Source organism: Oncorhynchus masou, chromosome 31, assembly GCF_036934945.1.
Source record: "Oncorhynchus masou masou isolate Uvic2021 chromosome 31, UVic_Omas_1.1, whole genome shotgun sequence".
Taxonomy (NCBI): Eukaryota; Metazoa; Chordata; class Actinopteri; order Salmoniformes; family Salmonidae; genus Oncorhynchus; species Oncorhynchus masou.
In genome coordinates this window covers 60,777,145-60,801,910 of record NC_088242.1, presented here as the reverse complement: position 1 = coordinate 60,801,910, position 24,766 = coordinate 60,777,145, and the positions used below count along the sequence as shown (strand labels likewise).

The 24,766-nt window shown below is 44.6% G+C and overlaps 1 protein-coding gene across 1 annotated transcript in view; it reads left to right on the top strand.

Annotated features, from left to right (window-relative positions):
• The first annotated feature begins 6,901 nt into the window (after positions 1 to 6,901).
• LOC135524222 (neural-cadherin-like) overlaps positions 6,902 to 24,766 on the top strand; it is a 131,864-nt gene continuing 113,999 nt past the window's right edge. Inside the window, exon 1 of the mRNA XM_064951568.1 lies at positions 6,902 to 7,910. Coding sequence (XP_064807640.1) covers positions 6,902 to 7,910 — 1,009 coding nt within the window. The remainder of the gene's footprint in view (positions 7,911 to 24,766) is intronic.

Genomic DNA, 24,766 nt, shown 5'->3' with positions numbered 1-24,766 from the left:
CTCCATCCCTTACTTTCTCTCACTCCATCCCTTGCTTTCTCTCTCTCCATCTCTCTCTCTCTCTCTCTAAGGCACAGACAGAGCACAGACACAGGTAAATGTGCTACATCAGTTACAGTAAGTACTGCTCCTGTAGCACACTTCACCATTGCCTTTAATAAGCTAAAGCTGCTTCTACTTGAGTGAAGGGAATGGATTTGGTCAATTATTCATGAAGGGGGAATTCAGACATGAGTTAGTGCAGAGTGGGGTAAGTTGAGCCATGTTTACATTCAGTATCACTCAGTCAAGGGAAATATAAAATGATTTCTAACAAAGATATCGACATATAGTTCAGGATGTTTTGTATCCCTGGAAATAATTAGAATGAATGTAAACATTACAGTCTCTTGGCGCAACTTACCCTGGGTATGGGGATAGGTTGAGCCTCGGGACAGGGTACGTTGAGATTCGGGACAGGGTAAGTTGAGCCAACTATTAATTTCTGTACTGAATGAAATGTTACCACTACCTTTTAAAAACCATGTCTATCTTTATACCCCAAACACAATTCAACACAATCACATTTTTGTCTTAATCATTTTAAACTTATTTTAACACAGGCTTAACACCTAACAAACACTTTGCACTTTTTTAAAGCACTTTTAACATAGATCGGGCCCTGGTGTTACCACATATCCCTGCGACAATGCCTTGCATTATGCCTGGGAAGAGAACATTACATTTGCTCAACTTGCCCCATGGCAAATAGTTTTACTATATTAGCCAACACTGCTACAAGGATGCACTTTCATGCTAGGTTCAGGACCTCAAATTGAAGCTTATAGAGACCTCAACTGATGCATAGAACAATCTTTAAATTATCTACTTTGGTTTAGATCGAAGCATCATGAAACCTCTAACACAACAAATAAAATTTGTCTTGGTGAAAACCTAACTTGCTTACGACTTTTTCCATGTTGTTTCTTCCTTCACAGACTCCATGAAATGGAATCTTCCTAAATATTTGATCAAATTATTAATTTTGTATATGGTTTCCTAAAAACAAGCGGTGGCTCAACTAAGGCTTTGCTTAATTTACCCTACTCTCCCCTACGCGTCCATAAAAATAACTTCCTTCCCTTTTAATGCACTTTCCTCTCTACATATTCTGACCTTGAATTTATGCATGGGGGAAATTCAGTGCCAGCAAAGTACGCGTTTGGGGTGGAGATCAAAGAGTTGGAGGTGTAGCGGGTGTGTGTCTACAGATACGCCATGTTCTGACCTTGACTTAATTCTCTCATAGTTTCGCCAGGTTTACGTGCGAGGAAACGATGAATAAGGTCGACCAAACTGTCGGTTGCAAGTGGAAAAACATCACATGTATTTTTTGCCCGATAGAAATAAGACCATTCTCGCAGGAGACAAATGTGAAACCAGTCATATGACAGCAAACTGAATCAAATCAACATGACTGGTGTGCCGCTTCCTACAGTGAAGTATATGAAATGCTGTGCGGTTACGCAGAATTGAAATTGTATGGCCTTTTAAATAACTTGCAGGGATGACTCTTTGACGCAAGCCAAATGAGATGACAAGCCAAGTGAGATGACAAGCCAAATTCGTGCAGTGCCATTCGGGCCAAATGTATCCTCTATGTGCTCTAGAATGTTTTAATTTCAGCCTGGACTTTTCTTCATTTTTTGTAATATTTTCTTTTTTACAATTTGTATAATGTTAGATATTAGCCATCCGTAATACACACACACACACACACACGTTATAAACTGTCACATGAATGGGCTTATTTTGTTTTTGTTTTCTCTCAATATTTAGCCTACATTTGGCATCATTCCATAACATCATTGGTTTTCCTTTTCCTCTGTCATGTTGGTGTGGTTGATCCTGTGGGTTCCTAGCAATAATGCATCATATTTAACGCACTACAAGTTATTTCATAATTTGGGACATGTAGCTCACTTCATGGAATCATCATGGAATCATAATGGATCGCAGAATAAGCATGGCAGTTCAAACCTGGAGCCTGGCGCCAGATTTTTCCACCGAGTTGGGCCGATTTCTTTACCTCTTCCTCTCTGGCTGCAGTTGGTCTCCACCGCCGAGCTCATGCAGCAAACCTGCTCTATGAACAAGGGAATGTTTGGTGGCAAAGGGGCCAAAACGGAGAGTTATGCTAATTGTCGCCATCTGTAGAATAATAATAATGAATGCCATTTAGCGGATGATTTTATCCAAAGCGACTAACAGTCATGCATACATTTTACGTATGGGTAGTCCCTGGAAGCAAACCCAATACCCTGACATTACACACTCCGTGCTCTACCAACTGAGCTACAAAGGACCACATTAGCCTAGCCATTAGCCTAAGCATGATACATGTGCATCTGGTCAGTGGAGGCTGGTGGGGGGAGCTGGAAGAGGATGGGCTCATTGTAATGGCTGGAATGGAAATCTGAATGAGTCAAACATGTGGTTTCCATATCTGTGGTGTGTTTGATACCGTTCCATTGATTCCATTCCAGCCATTACAATGAGCCCATCCTCCTATAGCTCCTCCCACCAGCCTCCACTGATCCAGGTATACTTATGTGGGTGAGTCAACTTATTTGAATGACATCTCATATGATTGAATACTGTACATATCCTGATGTATATACAGTATTGTACCTGTTAGATATTTGGGGCTTCCTGGGATGAGTGAGTTAGCCAGCATGCTGTTATTGTAATGGTTGCATTAACTCCCTGCTAATTTACAGTTATTTCTATTCTAACAGACAAATCACGAATCTACAACCATCAACATACTCTTGTAATGCACATCTAATGTGATTCCTTGTGTCAATCATCAGTTACTTACATTTACTGTATATTGTACTACACTGAACAAAATGTTAACGCAACATGTAAAGTGTTGGTCCCATGTTTCATGAGCTAAAATAAAAAATACCAGAAATGTCCCATATGCACAAAATGTTTATTTCTCTCAAATGTTGGACAGAAATATGTTTACATCCCTGTTAGTGAGCATTTATCCTTTGCCAAGATAATCTATCCACCTGACATAACAAGAAGCTTATTAAACAGCATGATTGTTACACAGGTGCACCTTGTGCTGGGTACAATAAAAGGCCACTTTGGCATGCTGACTGTAGGAATGACCACTATAGCTTTTGCCAGATAATTTAATTATCACTTCTCTACCATAAGTCGCCTCCAAAGCCATTTTAGAGAATTTGGTAGTATGCCCAACCGGCCTCACAACTGCAGGCCAGGTGTAACCATAATGCCCTTTGGTGGGGAAAAACTCATTGTGATTAGCTGGGACTGGCTCCCCAGTGGGTGGGCCTATGATTGTTTTGAAGGACTGACACAGTTGGAAAGCCTTCAACCAAAAGTTAAAGAAAAGGCAGAACATGTCCCATCATGCTTCACCCAATACTCACCATTGGGGAAGGCATTTCTTAATTCCATTCCTTTACTTTTGATGTGAGTGTATTGTTGTGAAATTGTTAGATATGACTGTTAAATATTACTGCACTGTTAAAGCTAGAAACACAAGCATTTCTCTACACCCGCAATAAAATCTGCTAAACACGTGTATGTGACAAATCAAATTTGAGGACATTATCAGGACATTACCAGGAAGCACTGGTTCGTTATTGATACTGTCCCACAATTGAAACCCATTTTAAATATCCCCCACGTTATGGTCACCAAATGTGAGAGACTTTGTGGTTAAATCTGATTACCCACCAGAGAAAAACCTTCTTGGACAAGGTTCCGTCGGGTAATTAGGTTCCGGTGGCCAATGTGCTCAATGCAGCTTCACGTACAAGTGCAACTCATATATGGTCTCATGGTCTGTCTTACATAGGGAAAAGCCTTAAGACCCTGATCAGTGAGCACCGCAGCAACATACGGACAGGTGAGACAAGCAATCTGGTTGCTGTTCATTTTGTACAAGCTGGACATCCTATTAGTTCTCTGAGATACATTGGAATAGAAATGGTCAAGATGTCACGCAGGGGAGGGGACAGTGAGAGGAAACTTCTTCAAAGGGGATCTTTCTAGATCCACAGGCTGAACACTGTCTCCTCTTGGCCTTAATGCCTGATGAAGACCTAAGGGTCGAAAACATTGTATCATTAAAATCACCTGGGAGCATGAACAGCAATGTGTGGCGTTTTCCTTTCTGTTTTGCATCCCTGCCCAGTCATTTGAAATCCATAGAGCAGGGCCTAATGACTATATTTTGATTGACTGATTCCCTTATATGAACTGTAACTCTGTATAATCTCTGAAATTGTTGTATGTTGCGTTTATATTTTAGTTCAGTATATTTTTGTCATTGTACCCAGTCTGATATTGACACGCAAGCAAAGAATCCCAAATCTACAGCCATAAACATACATCCTGCATATCTAATGTGCTTCCATGTGTCTATCGTCAGAATAATCACCAATCTGCTGGGATCGCTGGCTGTACAGTCCTTTCTTTAAAAACACAACACAAGAGTGTTACTAAGTACAATCACGTTTGTTACACTGGTGCTGAGACCAGTCTTCTTCTCTGTTACATGTGCTCCATTTGAAGTAGAAAATAAACCTTATTACATGAAACAAAATGTTGAATAATTTTGAGACTACAGGTGAAAGGGTCACTGCTATGTTAAACAACTGCAGTAATGGTTACTTTGATTGTCAACAGCCTTTTGGCCATTGTAGTCTTCTGATTGTAGAAAAACAGGGATCTCAAGTTGTCCCACTTCAGGCAGGCAGCATGCAAGGGAGGGGCCTTACCTGGTGGGTCTGGAACTCACCCTTTTCAGTACACGTAAGGGAACAACTCCCAAAGAGCTCGTTGCTCACCGGTGTAAGTTCGGTCTGAATACCAAAAACTGAAAAGTGCTTAATTCAAAACGCATAGGAAAGGCATACACTTCCTAAGTCTGAATCAGGCCAAATGGAAGCATGAAGCTAGCTGCGGGCTGTGGGTAGTATTTTTTTCCCATGGTACCCTTGCAGCAGGTAGCCTTCCCTGAGCTGGCAAGGTGGAGAAACCTGATGTGCTGCCCTTAAGCAAGGGAGTTAACCGCCAACTGCTATGATGATGATTAAGGCAGACCCCCCACTTCTCTGATTCAGAGGGGTTTGGGTTATTTGTGGAAGGCACATTTCGGTTTAATGCATTCAGCTCAGTTGTGCAACAGAATAGACATCCCCTATTTCTGTTGTAGGAGGGATGAAAAAAAGGTTTCTCACAGATTTTGTATTCCTCGCGGGTTTTTTTGTAGTGTGTGTGTGTGTGTGTGTGTGTGTGTGTGTGTGTGTGTGTGTTCAACCTGTTGGTTTTTCATCCCTGCAGGCAGAATCTCGGCCACCTTCACACACACTAAGTACACCGCGCTCCCTTAGGCGTGCCAGTTTGTGCTTGCTCGTGTCATCTCTTCCACTGATAGTTGCAGTAGTGCGTTCATAATGTAATATGATATATAAAAATGGTGTCATTTGTTTATGACATTCAGATCATCATTATGAATATGGAATGTATACATGGTATTTGTGCTCTCTCTCTCTCTCACATCAAGCGAGGTCAATACACAAACAACATGCACTCATATTCATTAATAATTGATGCAACTAACACAGTTGTAACCTCTTAGATCTCATTTGGATAGAGAATCATCCTCTTTCTGTACGGGCCAGGAAGGAGCCCTTGACCTCCTTCTTCCCAAGCGTGTTGCACACTGCCGTCATGGATTTAACAATGGGCGAAACTCCCTCCAGCCAATGCTTACACCAATCCAATGTTTATAAATCCACGACAGGGAGTGTGCAAGTTTTGGGGGAAGTGTGAAAAATGTAGATGTACCGCAAGTGTCTGTCTCACCTCAGAGGTTACAGGAGAGTTCTGGATGAAACCAAACATCCAGGTTCCATCATGCTGTTACCCTCTTATCTAATGTGCGACACTATAAACAATTTGGCAACATCACATTTGAAGTCCGTACCCACATATTTAGCTGTTGTCATATTGTCATGAGCCATGAAATGACTGTGAGATAACAATGTTGGGGGTGTTCTGGTGGCTGGGTAGGCATGGACCAGTGACAGGGTTGATTGTTAACACTCTGCTGAACACAGAACACAGGCAGCACAGAGCTACTGCCCAGTTTGCAAAGCCCTTTTCTCACTCTAATAAAAGGCTACATCTCACAATTACAAGTATTTTTGTTTGAGTTCTCATTTACAGCAGCCTAACCTTGACTCCTAATTTGCCACTATGTTGTCCATTCATATTGTCTCTACCATGTGTCATGTTCATAGCTTTCCACAATACATTGAATATCTGAGTTGGAATTGACTGTGCCAGGAGAGAACTGCTTCGCCGTCTTATTTGACTCCCGCTAAGTCTTCGGGCTAAAGAGTGGAGATCAATAACTGAGAGTGCTCAATGGTTCATGTTTGCACAAGTAGTTTATTTGGTCACAGACTTCTTCACCGCAGTGGAACGGACTCGATCCCAGGATGCAAACAGCTGCCAGGCGGTCACATGGGGTTGGGTTCTCCGAGAATTCCGTTCCTATGCGCCACGCCCCCGCGCTTGGCGCTGTCCAGCACGCCAGGGCTGAACGATGCTGGTAGCGAGCAACCAGTAACTGCCTGCAGCGTTGGATTGCACGTAGTGCTGCATGGAACAGCGACAGACAGTCGGAAGATCTCACCGGATACTAAGGTGAAAGTTTAGTTGACCCAGGTCAATTCACGGAGGAGACATCGGACAAATATGTGACAGCTTTTTGATTTTACCAGACGGGGGCATTTTATTTTTGCCTTTCATTGATTTGCTGTCACACATGAAACTCCTGAACCATTCGGTGGTACAACTTGTTACCACCATGATTTTGTATATTTTATTGACTTACTGTCTGTTTGTTTTTGGATATAAAACGGATGATAGACTGCCTTTCTTTCATGGGCATGTATTTGAGAACTCGCCGAAGGCATCAAAAGTGAATGGACTAAGCATTCCTGTGAAGCGCATCAACGCGCAAAAATGGTGTCCAGAATCGGGAATGCACTTGAAACTCTATGGGAATGGCAGCGAGGATTTCCACGTCTTTGCCCACCATAAACAGGGAAATATATTGCTTAAAACTTCCAGGATTTTGGACAGGGAAGAGCGCTTCGAATACCTACTGAGTGTAAGTTTGTGTTGCCAAACATGCGTTTCAGCGGGCCATGTTGCCTTTCAGGTTGCGTCGGTGAAAGTGGATGTTTTGGACACCAACGACCACGAACCCACTTTTCGCAATGCAGACTTGAAATTAACTTTGAATGACGCGACTCCACTCCGATCTGTGGTTTACACGATGGAAGCGCTTGATGCGGACAGTGGAAAGAACGCAGAGTTGACGTACTTCCCTGTTCCCAAAAACGGCAGTTTCTATGTGGTACCAAAAACTGGCGAAGTTTTGCTGATGGACTCCCTACTGGGCCTCCCATCTGCAATCAAGTTCTATGTTTTTGCTAAAGACCATGGTTGGCCCTGCAGAATCAGTAAGGGTGTTGAGATCACGGTTACCCCACGACAGTGGTGCCCACTGCGCCCAGGCCAGACAAGGGAGTTGGGCAGCCTGGTTAGGGCAGGGCGGATGCATAGGGCATTGTTGGACTCTGGTAGCATGGTCTTCCTCAATGTCTCCGAAGATACAAGCATCGGTTCTGTCGTTATGAGCCTGAGCCCAGCCAGGTTTCAGGCAGCCTCCTTTGAGCTGGTTTATCCGAAGACAGATATTACCCCAATCAACGTGGGAAAGGAGAGTGGAGATATCGTGATAGCCATGCGCCTGGACAGGGAGACTGAACCGTTCATCGAAATCACTGTCAAAATACAAGATGAACGAGGTGTGTACTATGTACTAAATCTGCACTTAACTGGGTTCATGTCTCCTGTGCGATATGTGCAGAGTGGTAATTCCATAATGTAATGGAAAAACGGCTATTACGCATGCATTATATGGCACTTAATAGCGCAGGATTTTACGACCATCTGGATAGCTGAATTACAAGTCTCCCTGCAGTCGCCATCCCTCAGTAATGCCCCAAGAGAGCATAATATACATTAGGACACTGACACTGGTCAGAAAAAAAGCTTTTAGAGCGGACTAGCTACAATAAATTCAACAGGTACACGTGACAAGGTTACCCGCTTCAGTGTGAGGAATGTACACAGATTATTTGTCATTATTGCATGTTCATACATTGATATTACGAACCTCATATTTATGTGTAACTCTAACAGCTATATGAACTTTTAACAGCTATTTTAATTATTGCTAAATAACTCCTGGGTATAACTGACTTATTCATTGATTTCTTAAATAGACTCCAGTCAGCAGAGAGTTATGGCCTCCATAGACATACTCTACGTAGACTCGGCTGTAAAGTTGTTTCCAACATTAATCCTTTTGGATTGGAGATCCAGTGATGTCTTGCTCTCTCTCTCGCTCCCCCCTCTCTCTTTCTCTCTCCATCTATCCATCCATCCATCTCTCTCACTCTCTCACTCTCTCTTTCTCTCCCCACCTCTCCATCCATCTCTCTCGCTCTCTCTTTCTCTCTTTCTCTCCCCATCTCTCCATCCATCTCTCTCACTCTCTCTCTCTTTCTCTCTTTCTCTCTTTCTCTCCCAATCTCTCCATCCATCTCTCTCGCTCTCTCTCTCTCTCTCTTTCTCTCCCCATCTCTCCATGCATCTCTCTCACTCTCTCTTTCTCATCTGCTGGCATTAGACCTTTAATCCCCCTCTCATTCGCTCACTCCCTCCCAGGGATTTGGAGAGGCACTGCATGCCGCACTCAGGAAACAACCTCTGGCATTCTTGGAGGGAGAGAGACATTATGTGAAACCCTGCAGTGTAATTGTGTTGACAGTTGTTGTGTGGCCCCTAGTGTTAGGGCCCCTAGAGTTGGGGCCCTTACAGAGATGATGTTGGAACTTGGCACCGTGGCCAATGATTTGCTTTGGTTTTATAGTGCCAGTGTTTGATTGTGATGCACAGCAGCATGTGAGAGCTTTTATTGCTTCCAGTGTTGGGACAGGGGCCAATAATAATATATTTTGGTTGTAGTGCCAGTTTTCCAGTGTGCCCAGTGTTCAATGATGTTCATGTGAAAAACTTGTAGGGATTTTGTTAGAATAGCCTATTGTTGTTCGATGCACAGCATGTGTTCATTGATGTGTAAGTGTCTGTATGTATGTATAGGACGGATGCAAATTTGTACCAAAATCACAATTCTTTCTTGGGAATGAATAATGTTCATGCAACCCGATGTTTTCTGAGAAAATCAATTCACAATTCTTTCTTTCTTGAGAACATGTGAATACTCCTATATATTGATGTTGTGAGGCGAGGACTATTCATTTGCCAACTTGTCTCTGCCTGATTAAAAATTAGCAATTTCTTATGACTAGCTTGCCAGACAGTTCTTTCTGCTTCTTTTGTGGGCTGGTCTTTTTTTTAATCATTTCCAAAAGCAGACTACCCATCAAACATACCTCTTTTTGTGTTTAAACACATTTTCATTTGATGTGTGTTTTGCACCAACAGTCCTTCAACTTTAGTATTCTCTACTGCATGCGGTTTGCTTTGGTTTGCTTTTTCCAATATGGCTGTGTGGTGAAACAAGTAATTATGGCATGGCGGCCCATAGGGATATTAGGTGACCGGTGTGGCTAAAGTTAGCATGTGGCCCAGTGGCCTCTTGTCTCCACCCTTAACAGCCCTATGAGATCCAAGAGAGAGTGAGCTGTCCATGGTACTGTAGTCTCTCTCTCTCTCTGTCACCTCTACACTAGCAGCTGTGGAATCAGCAGAGGGAGACTGCAAGAGAAGCCAGTGAATTAGGTCATCATGATAGACACTGGTAAGGTGTCGTGTCGAACTCTCCATTAGTCCTGTCTAAAGATTTGGTTTCCACAAAGGCCATCGGCATTAGTAGCTTAGTTTCACAGAACAGAATGTATTAGCTGATTCTCTTTGACTAGGACTTTTTCCTGCCCCTGTGTTGAAATCTGTTTATCGTGTTGGAAGGGGCAGGAGATTTGAGAAATATTTAGCAAATTGGACTGGAGTGATTCCCCTGCCTTTTTTAAACATCTGTGGGCAGGGTGGTAGTGGTTTGGAATGGAGACGTGGAGCTGTGTTGTAGTTCATAGCAATCCTATTTATCAAGCGTTTCAGAGTAGGAGTGATGATTTAGGATCAGTAATTCCTTCTAGAATACAATAAAATAAAATTACATGGACAGCGAGGGACCTGATCCTAGATCAGCACTCCTTGATGCTTGATTCGTACGGCACCTGAGCTCAGCCTGTTTGTCAGAAAATGTGAGTTCTCTAGTTCTAGTCATCCTCTTCCCTAGTTGCCTCAGGCTGTATTTAATCCAATTTCCCATTTTCTCACTGCCTCTCCCCCAACTAAACATTAGCATATTCCCCCTGTGATGTGAAATGAATTGGAATGAGACCTGATCTTATTTCATGTGTAATTTGTGAATCTGGGGCTGTATATTTAATATGGAAAACAATTTCAGAATGCCATGCCATCTGCATTTATTCAATTTGTAAAGAAACTCCAGCTGTGGCTGGTGTGTGTTTGCGTGTGCGTGCTCCGTGTGAGTGCATGTGTGCGCACACGCCCGTGTGTGTTCCTGTTTATGTTCACCTCTCTGTGGTGGGCCATAGTTTTCACATTCATAGCTCCTTTCTGCTTGAAGTACATTGTCAATGCATTCATAAGATCCTGTCTATTGTTCGATTTGTCTAATGCTATACTATACTTCTGTTATTTTGGAATGCAGTTGACAGATTGAGGTGATAGAGGTGAACTATTCATGAGAAAGACTTTGTAGAGCCACAACCTCTATCTGTCATTCCAGAAATATCTTTGTTTACTGAGATCAGTTCCGCTTCAGCGTCACGGTAACATACTCCCTGTTGGCGTTTCCCCTGTAGTGTCACGGTAACATACTCCCTGTTGGCGTTTCCCCTGTAGTGTCACGGTAACATACTCCCTGTTGGCGTTTCCCCTGTAGTGTCACGGTAACATACTCCCTGTTGGCGTTTCCCCTGTAGCGTCACGGTAACATACTCCCTGTTGGCGTTTCCCCTGTAGCGTCACTGTAACATACTCCCTGTTGGCGTTTCCCCTGTAGCGTCACTGTAACATACTCCCTGTTGGCGTTTCCCCTGTAGCGTCACTGTAACATACTCCCTGTTGGCGTTTCCCCTGTAGCGTCACTGTAACATACTCCCTGTTGGCGTTTCCCCTGTAGCGTCACTGTAACATACTCCCTGTTGGCGTTTCCCCTGTAGCGTCACTGTAACATACTCCCTGTTGGCGTTTCCCCTGTAGCGTCACGGTAACATACTCCCTGTTGGCGTTTCCCCTGTAGTGTCACGGTAACATACTCCCTGTTGGCGTTTCCCCTGTAGTTCACTGTAACATACTCCCTGTTGGCGTTTCCCCTGTAGTACGGTAACATACTCCCTGTTGGCGTTTCCCCTGTTGTCACTGTAACATACTCCCTGTTGGCGTTTCCCCTGTAGCGTCACTGTTACATACTCCCTGTTGGCGTTTCCCCTGTAGTGTCACGGTAACATACTCCCTGTTGGCGTTTCCCCTGTAGCGTCACTGTAACATACTCCCTGTTGGCGTTTCCCCTGTAGCGTCACGGTAACATACTCCCTGTTGGCGTTTCCCCTGTAGCGTCACTGTAACATACTCCCTGTTGGCGTTTCCCCTGTAGCGTCACTGTAACATACTCCCTGTTGGCGTTTCCCCTGTAGCGTCACTTAACATACTCCCTGTTGGCGTTTCCCCTGTAGCGTCACTGTAACATACTCCCTGTTGGCGTTTCCCCTGTAGCGTCACTGTAACATACTCCCTGTTGGCGTTTCCCCTGTAGCGTCACTGTAACATACTCCCTGTTGGCGTTTCCCCTGTAGCGTCCCTGTAACATACTCCCTGTTGGCGTTTCCCCTGTAGCGTCACTGTAACATACTCCCTGTTGGCGTTTCCCCTGTTCACTGTAACCTCCCTGTTGGCGTTTCCCCTGTAGCGTCACTGTAACATACTCCCTGTTGGCGTTTCCCCTGTAGCGTCACTGTAACATACTCCCTGTTGGCGTTTCCCCTGTAGCGTCACTGTAACATACTCCCTGTTGGCGTTTCCCCTGTAACATACTCCCTGTTGGCGTCACTGTAACATACTCCCTGTTGGCGTTTCCCCTGTAGCGTCACTGTAACATACTCCCTGTTGGCGTTTCCCCTGTAGCGTCACTGTAACATACTCCCTGTTGGCGTTTCCCCTGTAGCGTCACTGTAACATACTCCCTGTTGGCGTTTCCCCTGTAGCGTCACTGTAACATACTCCCTGTTGGCGTTTCCCCTGTAGCGTCACTGTAACATACTCCCTGTTGGCGTTTCCCCTGTAGCGTCACTGTAACATACGCCTGCGTAACATACTCCCTGTTGGCGTTTCCCCTGTCACGGTAACGTCACTGTAACATACTCCCTGTTGGCGTTTCCCCTGTGGCGTGTAGTGTCACTGTAACATACTCCCTGTTGGCGTTTCCCCTGTAGCGTCACTGTAACATACTCCCTGTTGGCATTTCCCCTGTAGCCTAACATACTCCCTGTGGCGTCACTGTAACATACTCCCTGTTGGCATTTCCCCTGTTTCACCCTAACATACTCCCTGTTGGCAGCGTCACTGTAACATACTCCCTGTTGGCGTTTCCCCTGTAGCGTCACTGTAACATACTCCCCTGTTGGCGTTTCCCCTGTAGCGTCAGCGTCACTGTAACATACTCACTGTAACATACTCCCCCTGTTGGCGTTTCCCCTGTAGCCCATACTCCCTGTTGGCGTTTCCCCTGTAGCGTCACTGTAACATACTCCCTGTTGGCGTTTCCCCTGTAGCGTCACTGTAACATACTCCCTGTTGGCGTTTCCCCTGTAGCGTCACTGTAACATACTCCCTGTTGGCGTTTCCCCTGTAGCGTCACTGTAACATACTCCCTGTTGGCGTTTCCCCTGTAGCGTCACTGTAACATACTCCCTGTTGGCGTTTCCCCTGTAGCGTCACTGTAACATACTCCCTGTTGGCATTTCCCCTGTTTCCCCTGTAACATACTCCCTGGTATTTCCCCTGTAGCGTCACTGTAACATACTCCCTGTTGGCATTTCCCCTGTAGCGTTACAGTAACATACTCCCTGTTGGCGTTTCCCCTGTAGCGTCACTGTAACATACTCCCTGTTGGCATTTCCCCTGTAGCGTCACTGTAACATACTCCCTGTTGGCGTTTCCCCTGTAGCGTCACTGTAACATACTCCCTGTTGGCGTTTCCCCTGTAGCGTCACTGTAACATACTCCCTGTTGGCGTTTCCCCTGTAGCGTCACTGTAACATACTCCCTGTTGGCGTTTCCCCTGTAGCGTCACTGTAACATACTCCCTGTTGGCGTTTCCCCCGTAGCGTCACTGCAACAGACTCCCTGTTGGCGTTTCCCCTGTAGCGTCACTGTAACATACTCCCTGTTGGCGTTTCCCCTGTAGCGTCATGGTAACATACTCCCTGTTGGCGTTTCCCCTGTACCGTCACGGTAATATACTCCCTGTTGGCGTTTCCCCTGTAGCGTCACTGTAACATACTCCCTGTTGGCATTTCCCCTGTAGCTTCACCGTAACATACTCCCTGGTGGCATTTCCCCTGTAGCGTCACTGTAACATACTCCCTGTTGGCGTTTCCCCTGTAGCGTTACAGTAACATACTCCCTGTTGGCGTTTCCCCTGTAGCGTTACAGTAACATACTCCCTGTTGGCGTTTCCCCTGTAGCGTCACTGTAACATACTCCCTGTTGGCGTTTCCCCTGTAGCGTCACTGTAACATACTCCCTGTTGGCATTTCCCCTGTAGCGTCACTGTAACATAATCCCTGTTGGCGTTTCCCCTGTAAAGTCACTTTAACATACTCCCTGTTGGCGTTTCCCCTGTAGCGTCACTGTAACATAATCCCTGTTGGCGTTTCCCCTGTAGCGTCACCGTAACATACTCCCTGTTGGCGTTTCCCCTTTCCCCTGTCAGCGTCAACTGTAACATACGTCACTGTAACATACTCCCTGTTGGCGTTTCCCCTGTAGCGTCATGGTAACATACTCCCTGTTGGCGTTTCCCCTGTAGCGTCACCGTAATATACTCCCTGTTGGCATTTCCCCTGTAGCGTCACTGTAACATACTCCCTGGTGTCATTTCCCCTGTAGCTTCACCATAACATACTCCCTGTTGGCGTTTCCCCTGTAGCGTCACTGTAACATACTCCCTGTTGGCATTTCCCCTGTAGCGTCACTGTAACATACTCCCTGTTGGCATTTCCCCTGTAGCGTCACTGTAACATACTCCCTGTTGGCGTTTCCCCTGTAGCGTCACTGTAACATACTCCCTGTTGGCGTTTCCCCTGTAGCGTCACTCCCTGTAACATACTCCCTGTTGGCGTTTCCCCTGTAGCGTCACTGTAACATACTCCCTGTTGGCGTTTCCCCTTCCCCTGTTGGCGTTTCCCCTGTAGCGTCACTGTAACATACTCCCTGTTGGCGTTTCCCCTGTAGCGTCACTGTAACATACTCCCCCCTGTTGGCATACTCCCTGTTGGCGTTTCCCCTGTAGCGTCACTGTAACATACTCCCTGTTGGCGTTTCCCCTGTAGCGTCACTGTAACATACTCCCTGTTGGCGTTTCCCCTGTAGCGTCACTGTAACATACTCCCTGTTGGCGTTTCCCCTGTAGCGTCACCGTAACATACTCCCTGTTGGCGTTTCCCCCCTGTTGGCGTCACTGTAACAACTCCCTGTTGGCGTTTCCCCTGTAGCGTCACTGTAACATACTCCCTGTTGGCGTTTCCCCTGTAGCGTCACTGTAACATACTCCCTGTTGGCGTTTCCCCTGTAGCGTCACCGTAACATACTCCCTGTTGGCGTTTCCCCTGTAGCGTCACCGTAACATACTCCCTGTTGGCGTTTCCCCTGTAGCGTCACTGTAACATACTCCCTGCGTTTCCCCTGTACGTCACCGTAACATACTCCCTGTTGGCATTTCCCCTGTAGCGTCACGGTAACATACTCCCTGTTGGCGTTTCCCCTGTAGCGTCACCGTAACATACGCCTCAGCGTCACTGTAACATACTCCCTGTTGGCGTTTCCCCTGTAGCGTCACGGTAACATACGCCTCAGCGTCACTGTAACATACTCCCTGGTGGCATTTCCCCTGTAGCGTCACGGTAACATACTCCCTGTTGGCGTTTCCCCTGTAGCGTCACTGTAACATACTCCCTGTTGGCGTTTCCCCTGTAGCGTCACTGTAACATACTCCCTGTTGGCGTTTCCCCTGTAGCGTCACTGTAACATAATCCCTGTTGGCGTTTCCCCTGTAGCGTCACCGTAACATACTCCCTGTTGGCGTTTCCCCTGTAGCGTCACTGTAACGTACTCCCTGTTGGTGTTTCCCCTGTAGCGTCACCGTAACGTACTCCCTGTTGGCGTTTCCCCTGTAGTGTCACTGTAACATACTCCCTGTTGGCGTGTCCTCTGTAGGCTGGAATCGATTTGCTGCTATTGATTAAGCAAGCATTCTTCTGTTATGTTCCAATCCCGAACATCGCTGGAGCCCTTTCCTGCAGTCAAATGACTAGTGACCTCATGGGTGGAGTGTTATTAATATAAAGGACTAGGGCGATTTTAAGGATAAAAAATAAACGGATTGGAGCTAAGCACAGGCAAAATTCTGGTGGAAAACCTCGTTCAGTCGGCTTTCCAACAGACACTGGTAGACAAATTCACCTTTCAGCAGGACAATAACTTTAAACACAAGGCCGAATATAAACTGGAGTTGCTTACCAAGAAGACATTGAATGTTCCGAGTGTCCAAGTTACTGTTTTGACTTAAATCGGCTTGAATATCAATGTCAAGACTTGAAAATGGCTGTCTAGCATTGATTATCAACCAACTTGACAGCGCTTGAAGAATGAAAAAATGACCATGCGCGAATATTGTACAATCCAGGTGTACAAAGCTCTTAGAGACTTACCCAGAAAAACTCACAGCTGTAATCGCTGCCAAAGGTGCTTCTAAGACATATTGAGTCAGGGGATGTAATACTTACGTCATCAAGATATGATAGGGCTTTATTTTTCATACATTTGTGAAAGAAGAAGAAGAAGACAAGGGGTGTGAATACTTTCTGAAGACACTGTATCTACAGTGTATTGGGCTGCATTGTTCTACCTTTTGCACCATCAACTGACCCAATTAACTGAGGATAACAATGGCTGTGGCTCAACCTTCAGCCCCTGAGAAGAGCTGATAAAAAGAACACAACACGACACAGGGTATAGAAACAGCTCCGGAAGTTTTAGCGTTTGTGGACAAAGACGTTGCTGCGGAGAAATGGCTGACAGAGTTTCTGCGTGAAAAGTTTTAATGGGGATTTCAGTAAGGGCTAAAAAATATATAATTGCAATAATTGGGTAACGTGCTGTGTTGTGTTGCATGGGACTTCTGTCAAAAGATGAAATGGCAGTTTGATTGAAGATTGAAGGGAGATATTTGAAGCTGGCTCAAAGTCTGGCTGGTTATCAAAACAAAGCATCACTAGAAGCTATTGGCAGCACAATGAAGGTACTAGGAACTTGTCTCAGTTTGAATGAGAGGTTGTTAAAACCATGTCCATCAAAGGGTGTAGGCATTGATATTACCAGAGAGTAGGACATCAACGTTTGTTGGTCACATACACAGTTTAGCAGATGTTATAGTGGGTGCAGTAAAATGCTATGTGTTATCAGCTCATCCCAGTGCAATAAAATGTCACACAAATAATCAAATCATAAAAAACTAGAGACAAGACGTAAAAAAATGTCAGAACGACTACAAATGTAATATATGGATATATTCTTAGGCAATAAGGCACGAGGGGGTTTGTGGTACATGGCCATATATACCACAAACCCCTGGGGTGCCTTATGGCTGTTATAAACTGGTTACCAACGTAATTAGAGCAGTAAAAATACATGTTTTGTCATACCTGTGATATACGGTGCTGTAAATGTGCTGGACGGCAGTCAGTGTGCTCTGGGCTGACCTCACCAGCCTCTGGACAGCCGTTCGGTTGAGGGCAGTGCAGTTGTCGTACCAGGTGGTGATCCAGCCCGACAGAATGCTCTCAATGGTGCAGCTGTAGGAGTTTGTTAGGGTTTTAGGAGCCATGCTGAATTTCTTCAGCCGCCTGAGGTTGTAGAGACTCTGTTGCGTCTTCTTCATAATGGTGTCGGTGTGGTGGGACCATCTCAGGTCCTCACAATTTCAGGTCTGCTATTGCTAGATATTGCTGCACTATTGAAGAAATATACTTTAGCATTTTGCTGCACCTGCGTTTTACTAAACTGTGTACATGACCAATAAACGGTGAGTTTATGTGCACGCCAAGGAACTTGAAGCTTTTGACCCTCTCCACTGTGGCCCTGTCAATGTGGATGGTGCTCCCATGCTCCCTCTTCTCGCCATGGTTCCACTGGACACCAGAGGGCAGCAGAGACCATCCTAGAGATAATAATGACACTCAGGTGTGTTCTATTACTCATTGTGATTTCCCCTTTAAAAGAGGTGTGTTCTATTACTCATTGTGATTTCCCCTTTAAAAGAAGTGTTTTCTATTACTCATTGTGATTTCCTCTTTAAGAGGTGTATTCTATTACTCATTGTGATTTCCTCTTTAAGAGGTGTATTCTATTACGCATTGTGATTTCCTCTTTAAGATGTGTATTCTATTACTCATTGTGATTTCCTCTTTAAAAGAGGTGTGTTCTATTACTCATTGTGATTTCCCCTTTAAAAGAGGTGTGTTCTATTACTCAATGTGATTTCCCCTTTAAAAGAGGTGTTTTCTATTACTCATTGTGATTTCCTCTTTAAGAGGTGTATTCTATTACTCATTGTGATTTCCCCTTTAAAAGAGGTATTTTCTATTACTCATTGTGATTTCCCATTTAAAAGAGGTGTTTTCTATTACTCATTGTGATTTCCCCTTTAAAAGAGGTGTGTTTCAGTTTTTCTTTGCAGAAGCTTAAATCGTTTACTGTGTGCGGTCGGTTCCTGAGTGAGTTGTCTAGACTTAGTGTTTGTTTTTGTCTTTCTTCCAACTGTACTGTGATCCTGTGGCTTCCGTTTCTCAGTAAAGTATTATGTGTATCCTTCACCACTGATTCCTCGTCTGGTCTCTTCTCTGCACCTGGGTCCAACCTCACCACGTCACACTTCTGTATCCTGTAGTCCACCATCAGCTCCTTCGTTTTTTTACGCTGAGGAACAGGTTATTTTCCTGGCACCGCTACACCAGTGTGTGCGCGTGTTTACACAGAGAGAACAGGGGGGAAGGGGAGAGACTATGGTGATGTAGCCTACCCACAAGCAAGGCAGCTGTTTGAAAGACTATCTGTGTCTGTGGCTGACTGCTTAGCATTCCGTTTGTTGTATCGTCCCTGCAGTTGGAGCACATATTGTATTCTTCTGTTATGGTTTCCGTGTCTGGGGTCCGACTACCTCCTCAGTGTGCTTTGTTCCCAGTTTAACCGTGTGTCTCTGCAATGTTCTCATCGCATGTGATCATCTCTATGGAACTAATGGATGTGGTCCTCTCCCTATTGTCAGTGTGGAGGTCCGGCTTAATGCTGTGGACTAATAAGGACACAGTCTGGTGCACTGAGAAGGAGAATGGGATAGTGATGATGCTGGAGTCATTAGTAATGCTAGAGGTCACACACACACACACACACACAGTACATCTAAGCTCAGGATAGAAACCATGAGAAGCCATTTAAATGTACTTTTTCTCTATGTCAACATTGTTGAGAGGTTGAAATTGTTTCGCATTGTGACTATTTCACAAGATGTGTAGCGTTTAATTATTGTGTCCTTTGTGCCCCAGGAAGCTAGAGCGATTGCATTTTAATCAACCGATCTGAATCATTAATTGCATGAATGCATGTTAAGTTGCTTATGATGGGTTTCTCTCGGGTGCGTAGCATTGACTGCATCAGTCAAATCCTTAATTTAGTTGGTAAACATTTTATGGTCCTTAATAAAATAATCATACGTGTCGATATTACGAGATGCATTTACATTTTAGTCCATTACACACCCCTGTTAGTGCATCAATATTGTACTATGAGATACATGATAATCATAGATTTGGGGAATTAACTCACAATATTAATATTTACCATGTAAATAAGAGAATCATAGATTTATTTTTTATGTCACACTAATGTAATCATACAAGTTAGTGATCAGGGGTGTTAAAAGTTGGTTGTTAATACTTCCCCCTCGCTCTCCCACTGTGTGATGAGCATTGATCTGAATTAATCTCGCTGGCTTCCTGCTAATGCAGATTTGGATGTGTGAGAGGCGATGATGTTCCACAGCACAGGCTGTTCACTGGATTACACTCAGAAAATGGGGAGGTTTATCCTCTCCTTCAACCATTAATAACACTTCCACACATGCTGCTGTCTTAATGTGTGTGTGTGTGGGAGGGGAGTATAGATAGTGTGTGTGTGTGTGTGTGTGTGTGTGTGTTTGAGCTATGTGAGGCATTGAAAGGGATGAGAGGACAACAGCAGTATTCCGCAGCTCCGACACATTCTAGTTCTGTGTATACTCTTGCATACCAATCAATTCAATTGTGCCATGTCATTATATACTATGAAGTGTTGGACTCAACATTCTTCCTTATATGCAGTACAACAACAGCAGGCCCAATAATGATTGGTCCTTAATCTCTCCTATCGTGGCATAGTCAACAACGTCAACCCAGATTCAGGTGTTGATGATAGATTAACACTGTCTCGGGCCATACTCTTACTGTTTTCCCATTAAGCCTGCATGGCTCTTCAGTGGCTCCTGCCTGGCCCTGTACACTCTGGGCTGGGGAGGCGACTGGGCTTCCTAGACACCCCCATCAATCACCACCATGCTGGGAAATGGAGAGAGGGATAGAGGAGCAAGAGCTATGGAGCTCTGATTGAACTCCAGTAGTGGTGCACTACATTGAGTGTACAAAACATTAAGAACACCTGCTCTTTCCATGACAGACTGACCAGGTGAATCCATTTGAAAGCTATAATCCCTTATTGATGTCACTTGTTAAATCCACTTCAATCAGTGTAGGTGAAGGGGAGGAGACAGGTTAAAGAAGGATTATTAAGCCATGAGACAATTGAGACATGGATTGTGTATGTGTGCCATTCAGAGGGTGAATGGGCAAGGCAAAATATTGAAGTGCCTTTGAACAGGTATGGTGATAAGTGCCAGGTGTAGGGCTGTAACGGTCATGAAATTTTGTCAGCCGGTGATTGTCAAGGAAATAACTGCCGGTCTCACGGTGATTGACCGTTAATTAACAAACTCATTTAGTATCTCCTGGCTTCCACACAAACCTTACAAGCCACTGATGCAGACCTTTGGAATATCTACAATTTAAAAAAAGTCTAATAAATCCATGTAATATAGCCTACACCTTCACAATAAATCAATGTATTTTAGACAGGTCTAAAGAAACATGATATGACGAGAATGTAGTCTATTTCAGAAGAACAGAATAGCATCCTCTGAGTTGTCCTTATGTTAGGTCCTGATCTGACTATGCCATATGGCTGAGGGCTACACTAGTTCATTTAGCAGACACGATTTGCTTAGAATTCCGTGGCATTATTTTATAGTATGAAGAATACAATTGAACACAGCTGAATAAAATAGAAAGGATATTTTCCCCAAGCGTTTTCCAAGGAAATGAACACATGCAGCTATTTTGTGTTGAGCGGTTAACATAGAAACAGGTCCTCCTATATGCTTCATTTATTTATTTATGCAACTTTAGTTGTGATACAGACTTTGGGCTGTACACTGCCTTCGGAAAGTATTCAGACCCCTTGACTTCTCCCAAAGGTTGTTACATTACAGCCTTGTTCTATAATGTATTAAATATTTTTTTTCACTCATTAATCTACACACAATACTCCATAATGACAAATAATTTAAAAAAAGGGTTTTATAAAATTTGCTAATTTATATATATAAAAAAAATACAAATATCACATTTACATAAGTATTCAGACCCTTTACTCAGAACTTTGTTGAAGCACCTTTGGCAGTGATTACAGCACTGAGTCTTCTTGGGTATGATGCTACAAGCTTGGCACACCTGTATTTGGGGAGTTTCTTCTCTGCAGATCCTCACAAGCTCGGTCAGGTTGGATGGGGAGCATTCATGCACAGCTATTTTCAGGTCTCTCCAGTCTTGGCTGTGTGCTTAGGTTTGTTGTCCTGTTGGAAGGTGAACCTTCGCCCCAGTCGGAGGTCCTGAGTACTCTGGAGCAGGTTTTCATCAAGGATCTCTCTGTACTTTGCTTTGTTAATCTTTTACTCGATCCTGACTAGTCTCCCAGTCCCTGCTGCTGAAAAACATCCCAAAAGCATGATGCTGCCACCACCATGCTTCACCGTAGGGATGGTGCCAGGTTTCCTCCAGATGTGACACTTGGCATTCAGGCCAAAGAGTACAGTGTTCAATCTTGGTTTCATCAGACCAGAGAAGCTTGTTTCTCATGGTTTGAGAGTCTTAAGGTTCCTATTGTCAAATTCCAAGCAGGCTGTCATGTGCCTTTTACTGAGGAGTGGCTTCGGTCTGGCCACTCAACTATAAAGGTCTAATTGGTGGAGTGCTGCAGAGATGGTTGTCCTTCTGGAAGGTTCTTCCATCTCCACAGAGGAACTCTAGAGCTCTGTCAGAGTGACCATTGTGTTCTTGGTCACTGACCAAGGCCCTTCTCCCCCAATTGCTCAGTTTGGACGGGCGGCCAGCTCAAGGAAGAGTCTTTGTGGTTCCAAACGTCTTCCATTTAAGAATGAGGGAGACCACTGTGTTCTTGGGGACCTTCAGTGCTGCAGAAATGTTTTGGTACCCTGTCTGTCTCAGAGCTTTATGGACAGTTCCTTTGACCTCATGGCTTGATTTTTGCGCTGACATGCACTGTCAACTGTGGGACCTTACATAGACAGGTGTGTGCCTTTCCAAATCATGTCCAATCAATTGAATCCAATCAAGTTGTAGAAATGGCGCTGGAAGAAATGGGCAGCAGTTTTAAGGGCGCCCAACCAATTGTGCTATTATGTGGGGTTTTTTTGCGTTCTTTGTAACTTATTTTGTACATAATGTTTCTGCAACCGTATCTTACGGCAGAAAAGAGCTTCTGGATATCAGGACAGCGATCACTCACCTCGGATTAGAACAACAAGCAAGACTCACATGATATTCTCCAAACACCCGGCAGGGCCGACATCCCAGTTATTTGCAAGAGGAAGTGATGCAGGTACAGAGGACGAAGAGCTGGATGCCTCGTGAGGACCCAGAGAAGGCGAGTAGGAAAGCTGCCGTTACCATCAATATTACTCGCCAATGTGCAATCATTGGACAATAAATTAGACGAGGTACGATCACGGATATCCTACCAATGGGACATCAAAACCTGTAATATTCTATGTTTCACGGAATCGTGGCTGAATGACGACATGATTATTCAGCTAGTGGGATATATACTGCACCGGCAAGATAGAACAGCACATGCCGGTAGGAGGAGGGGAGGCGGTCTGTGCATATTTGTAAACAACAGCTTGTGCACGAAATCTAAGAAAGTCTCTAGATTTTGCTTGCCAGAAGTAGAGTATATTGTGATAAATTGCAGGCCCCACTACTCAGCTATAGTTCTCAGCTATACTTTTCGTGGCTGTTTATTTACCACCACAAACAGATGCGGGCACTAAGACCACACTCAGTCAGCTGTATAAGGAAATAAGCAAACAGGAAACCATTCACACAGAGGCGGCGCTCCTAGTGGCCAGAGACTTTAACGCAGGGAAACTTAAATCAGTTCTACCAAATCTCTATCAACATCTTAAATGTGCAACCTGTCAGGACCTGGTTACGAACCCGGGTCTCCGGAGTGAGAAACAGTCACTTAACCAACTGAGCCACGAATAGTCGGCAGAACCCAGAAGATGAGGCAGACACAGCAGTACTTGAGATGGTGTATTTAATAAAGTAAAAAGTGAAGTCCTTCAGGAAAACATGTAACTCCACAACCTCAAAAGGAATTCCACAAGAACAAGGTAATCCACAAGGTAATCCTCCAAGACAAAAAGGTAAATCCACAAGGTGGTAGGTATAGCATAAAAAGCCTCAAAAGATACTCAAAAATAAATAAACAAGAACAAAAAACAGAATTCCACAAGAGCGTCCACCGGGATCAACAAGAGTTCACAGAATACTAGGGCTGGGTGCTAACATACAAACACAGAGCAAAGAACTGGGGGAAACTAAGGGTTTAAATACAATCAGGGGAAAAACGAGGCACAGGAGCAAATAATAATGGGGATCAAGGGAAAGCAAAAGGTCAAAAAGCACAATGGGGGCATCTAGTGACCAAAAACCGGAACAACCCTGGCCAAATCCTGACACAACCAAAGGGAAAACATTCTAGATCACCTGTACTCCACACAAAGAGACGAGTACAAAGCTCTCCCTCGCCCTCCATTTGGTAAATCCAACCACAACTCTATCCTCCTGATTCCTTCTTACAAGAAAAAATTTAAGCAGGAAGCACCAGTGATTCGGTCTATAAAAAGTGGTCAGATGAAGCAGATGCTAAACTACAGGACTGTTTTGTTATTACAGACTGGAACATGTTCTGGGATTCTTCCGATGACATTTAGGAGTACACCATATCAGTCACTGGCTTTATCAATAAGTGCATCGAGGACGTCGTCCCCACAGTGACTGTACGTACATACCCCAACCAGAAGCCATGGATTACAGGCAACATCCGCACTGAGCTAAAGGGTAAAGTTGCCGATGTCAAGGTGCGGGACTCTAACCCGGAAGCTTACAAGAAATCCCACTATGCCCTGCGATGAACCATCAAACAGGCATACTACACCGGCTCAGACTTGTCGGATGTGGCAGGGCTTGCAAACTATTACAGACTACAAAGGGCAGCACAGCCGAGGTGCCCAGTGACACGAGCCTAAATCACTTCTATGCTCGCTTCGAGGCAAGCAACACTGAGGCATGCATGAGAGCATCAGCTGTTCCGGACGACTGTGTGATCACGCTCTCCGTAGCCGACGTGAGTAAGACCTTTAAACAGGTCAACATACACAAGGCTGCGGGGCCAGACGGATTACCAGGACGTGTGCTCCAAACATTGGGGAGGCAGGGTAGCCTAGTGGTTAGAGTGTTGGACTCGTAACCGGAAGGTTGCAAGTTCAAACCCCCGAGCTGACAAGGTACAAATCTGTCGTTCTGCCCCAGAACAGGCAGTTTACCCACTGTTCCTAGGCTGTCATTGAAAATAAGAATTTGTTCTTAACTACCTTGCCTGGTTCAATAAAGATAAAATAAATAAAATGTGCTGACCAACTGTCAGGTGTCTTCACTGACATTTTCAACATGTCCCTGATGGAGTCTGTAATACCAACATGTTTCAAGCAGACCGCAATTGTCCCTGTGCCCAAGAACACAAAGGCAACCTGCCTAAATGACTACAGACCCGTAGCACTCACATCCGTAGCCATGAAGTGCTTTGAAAGGCTGGTAAT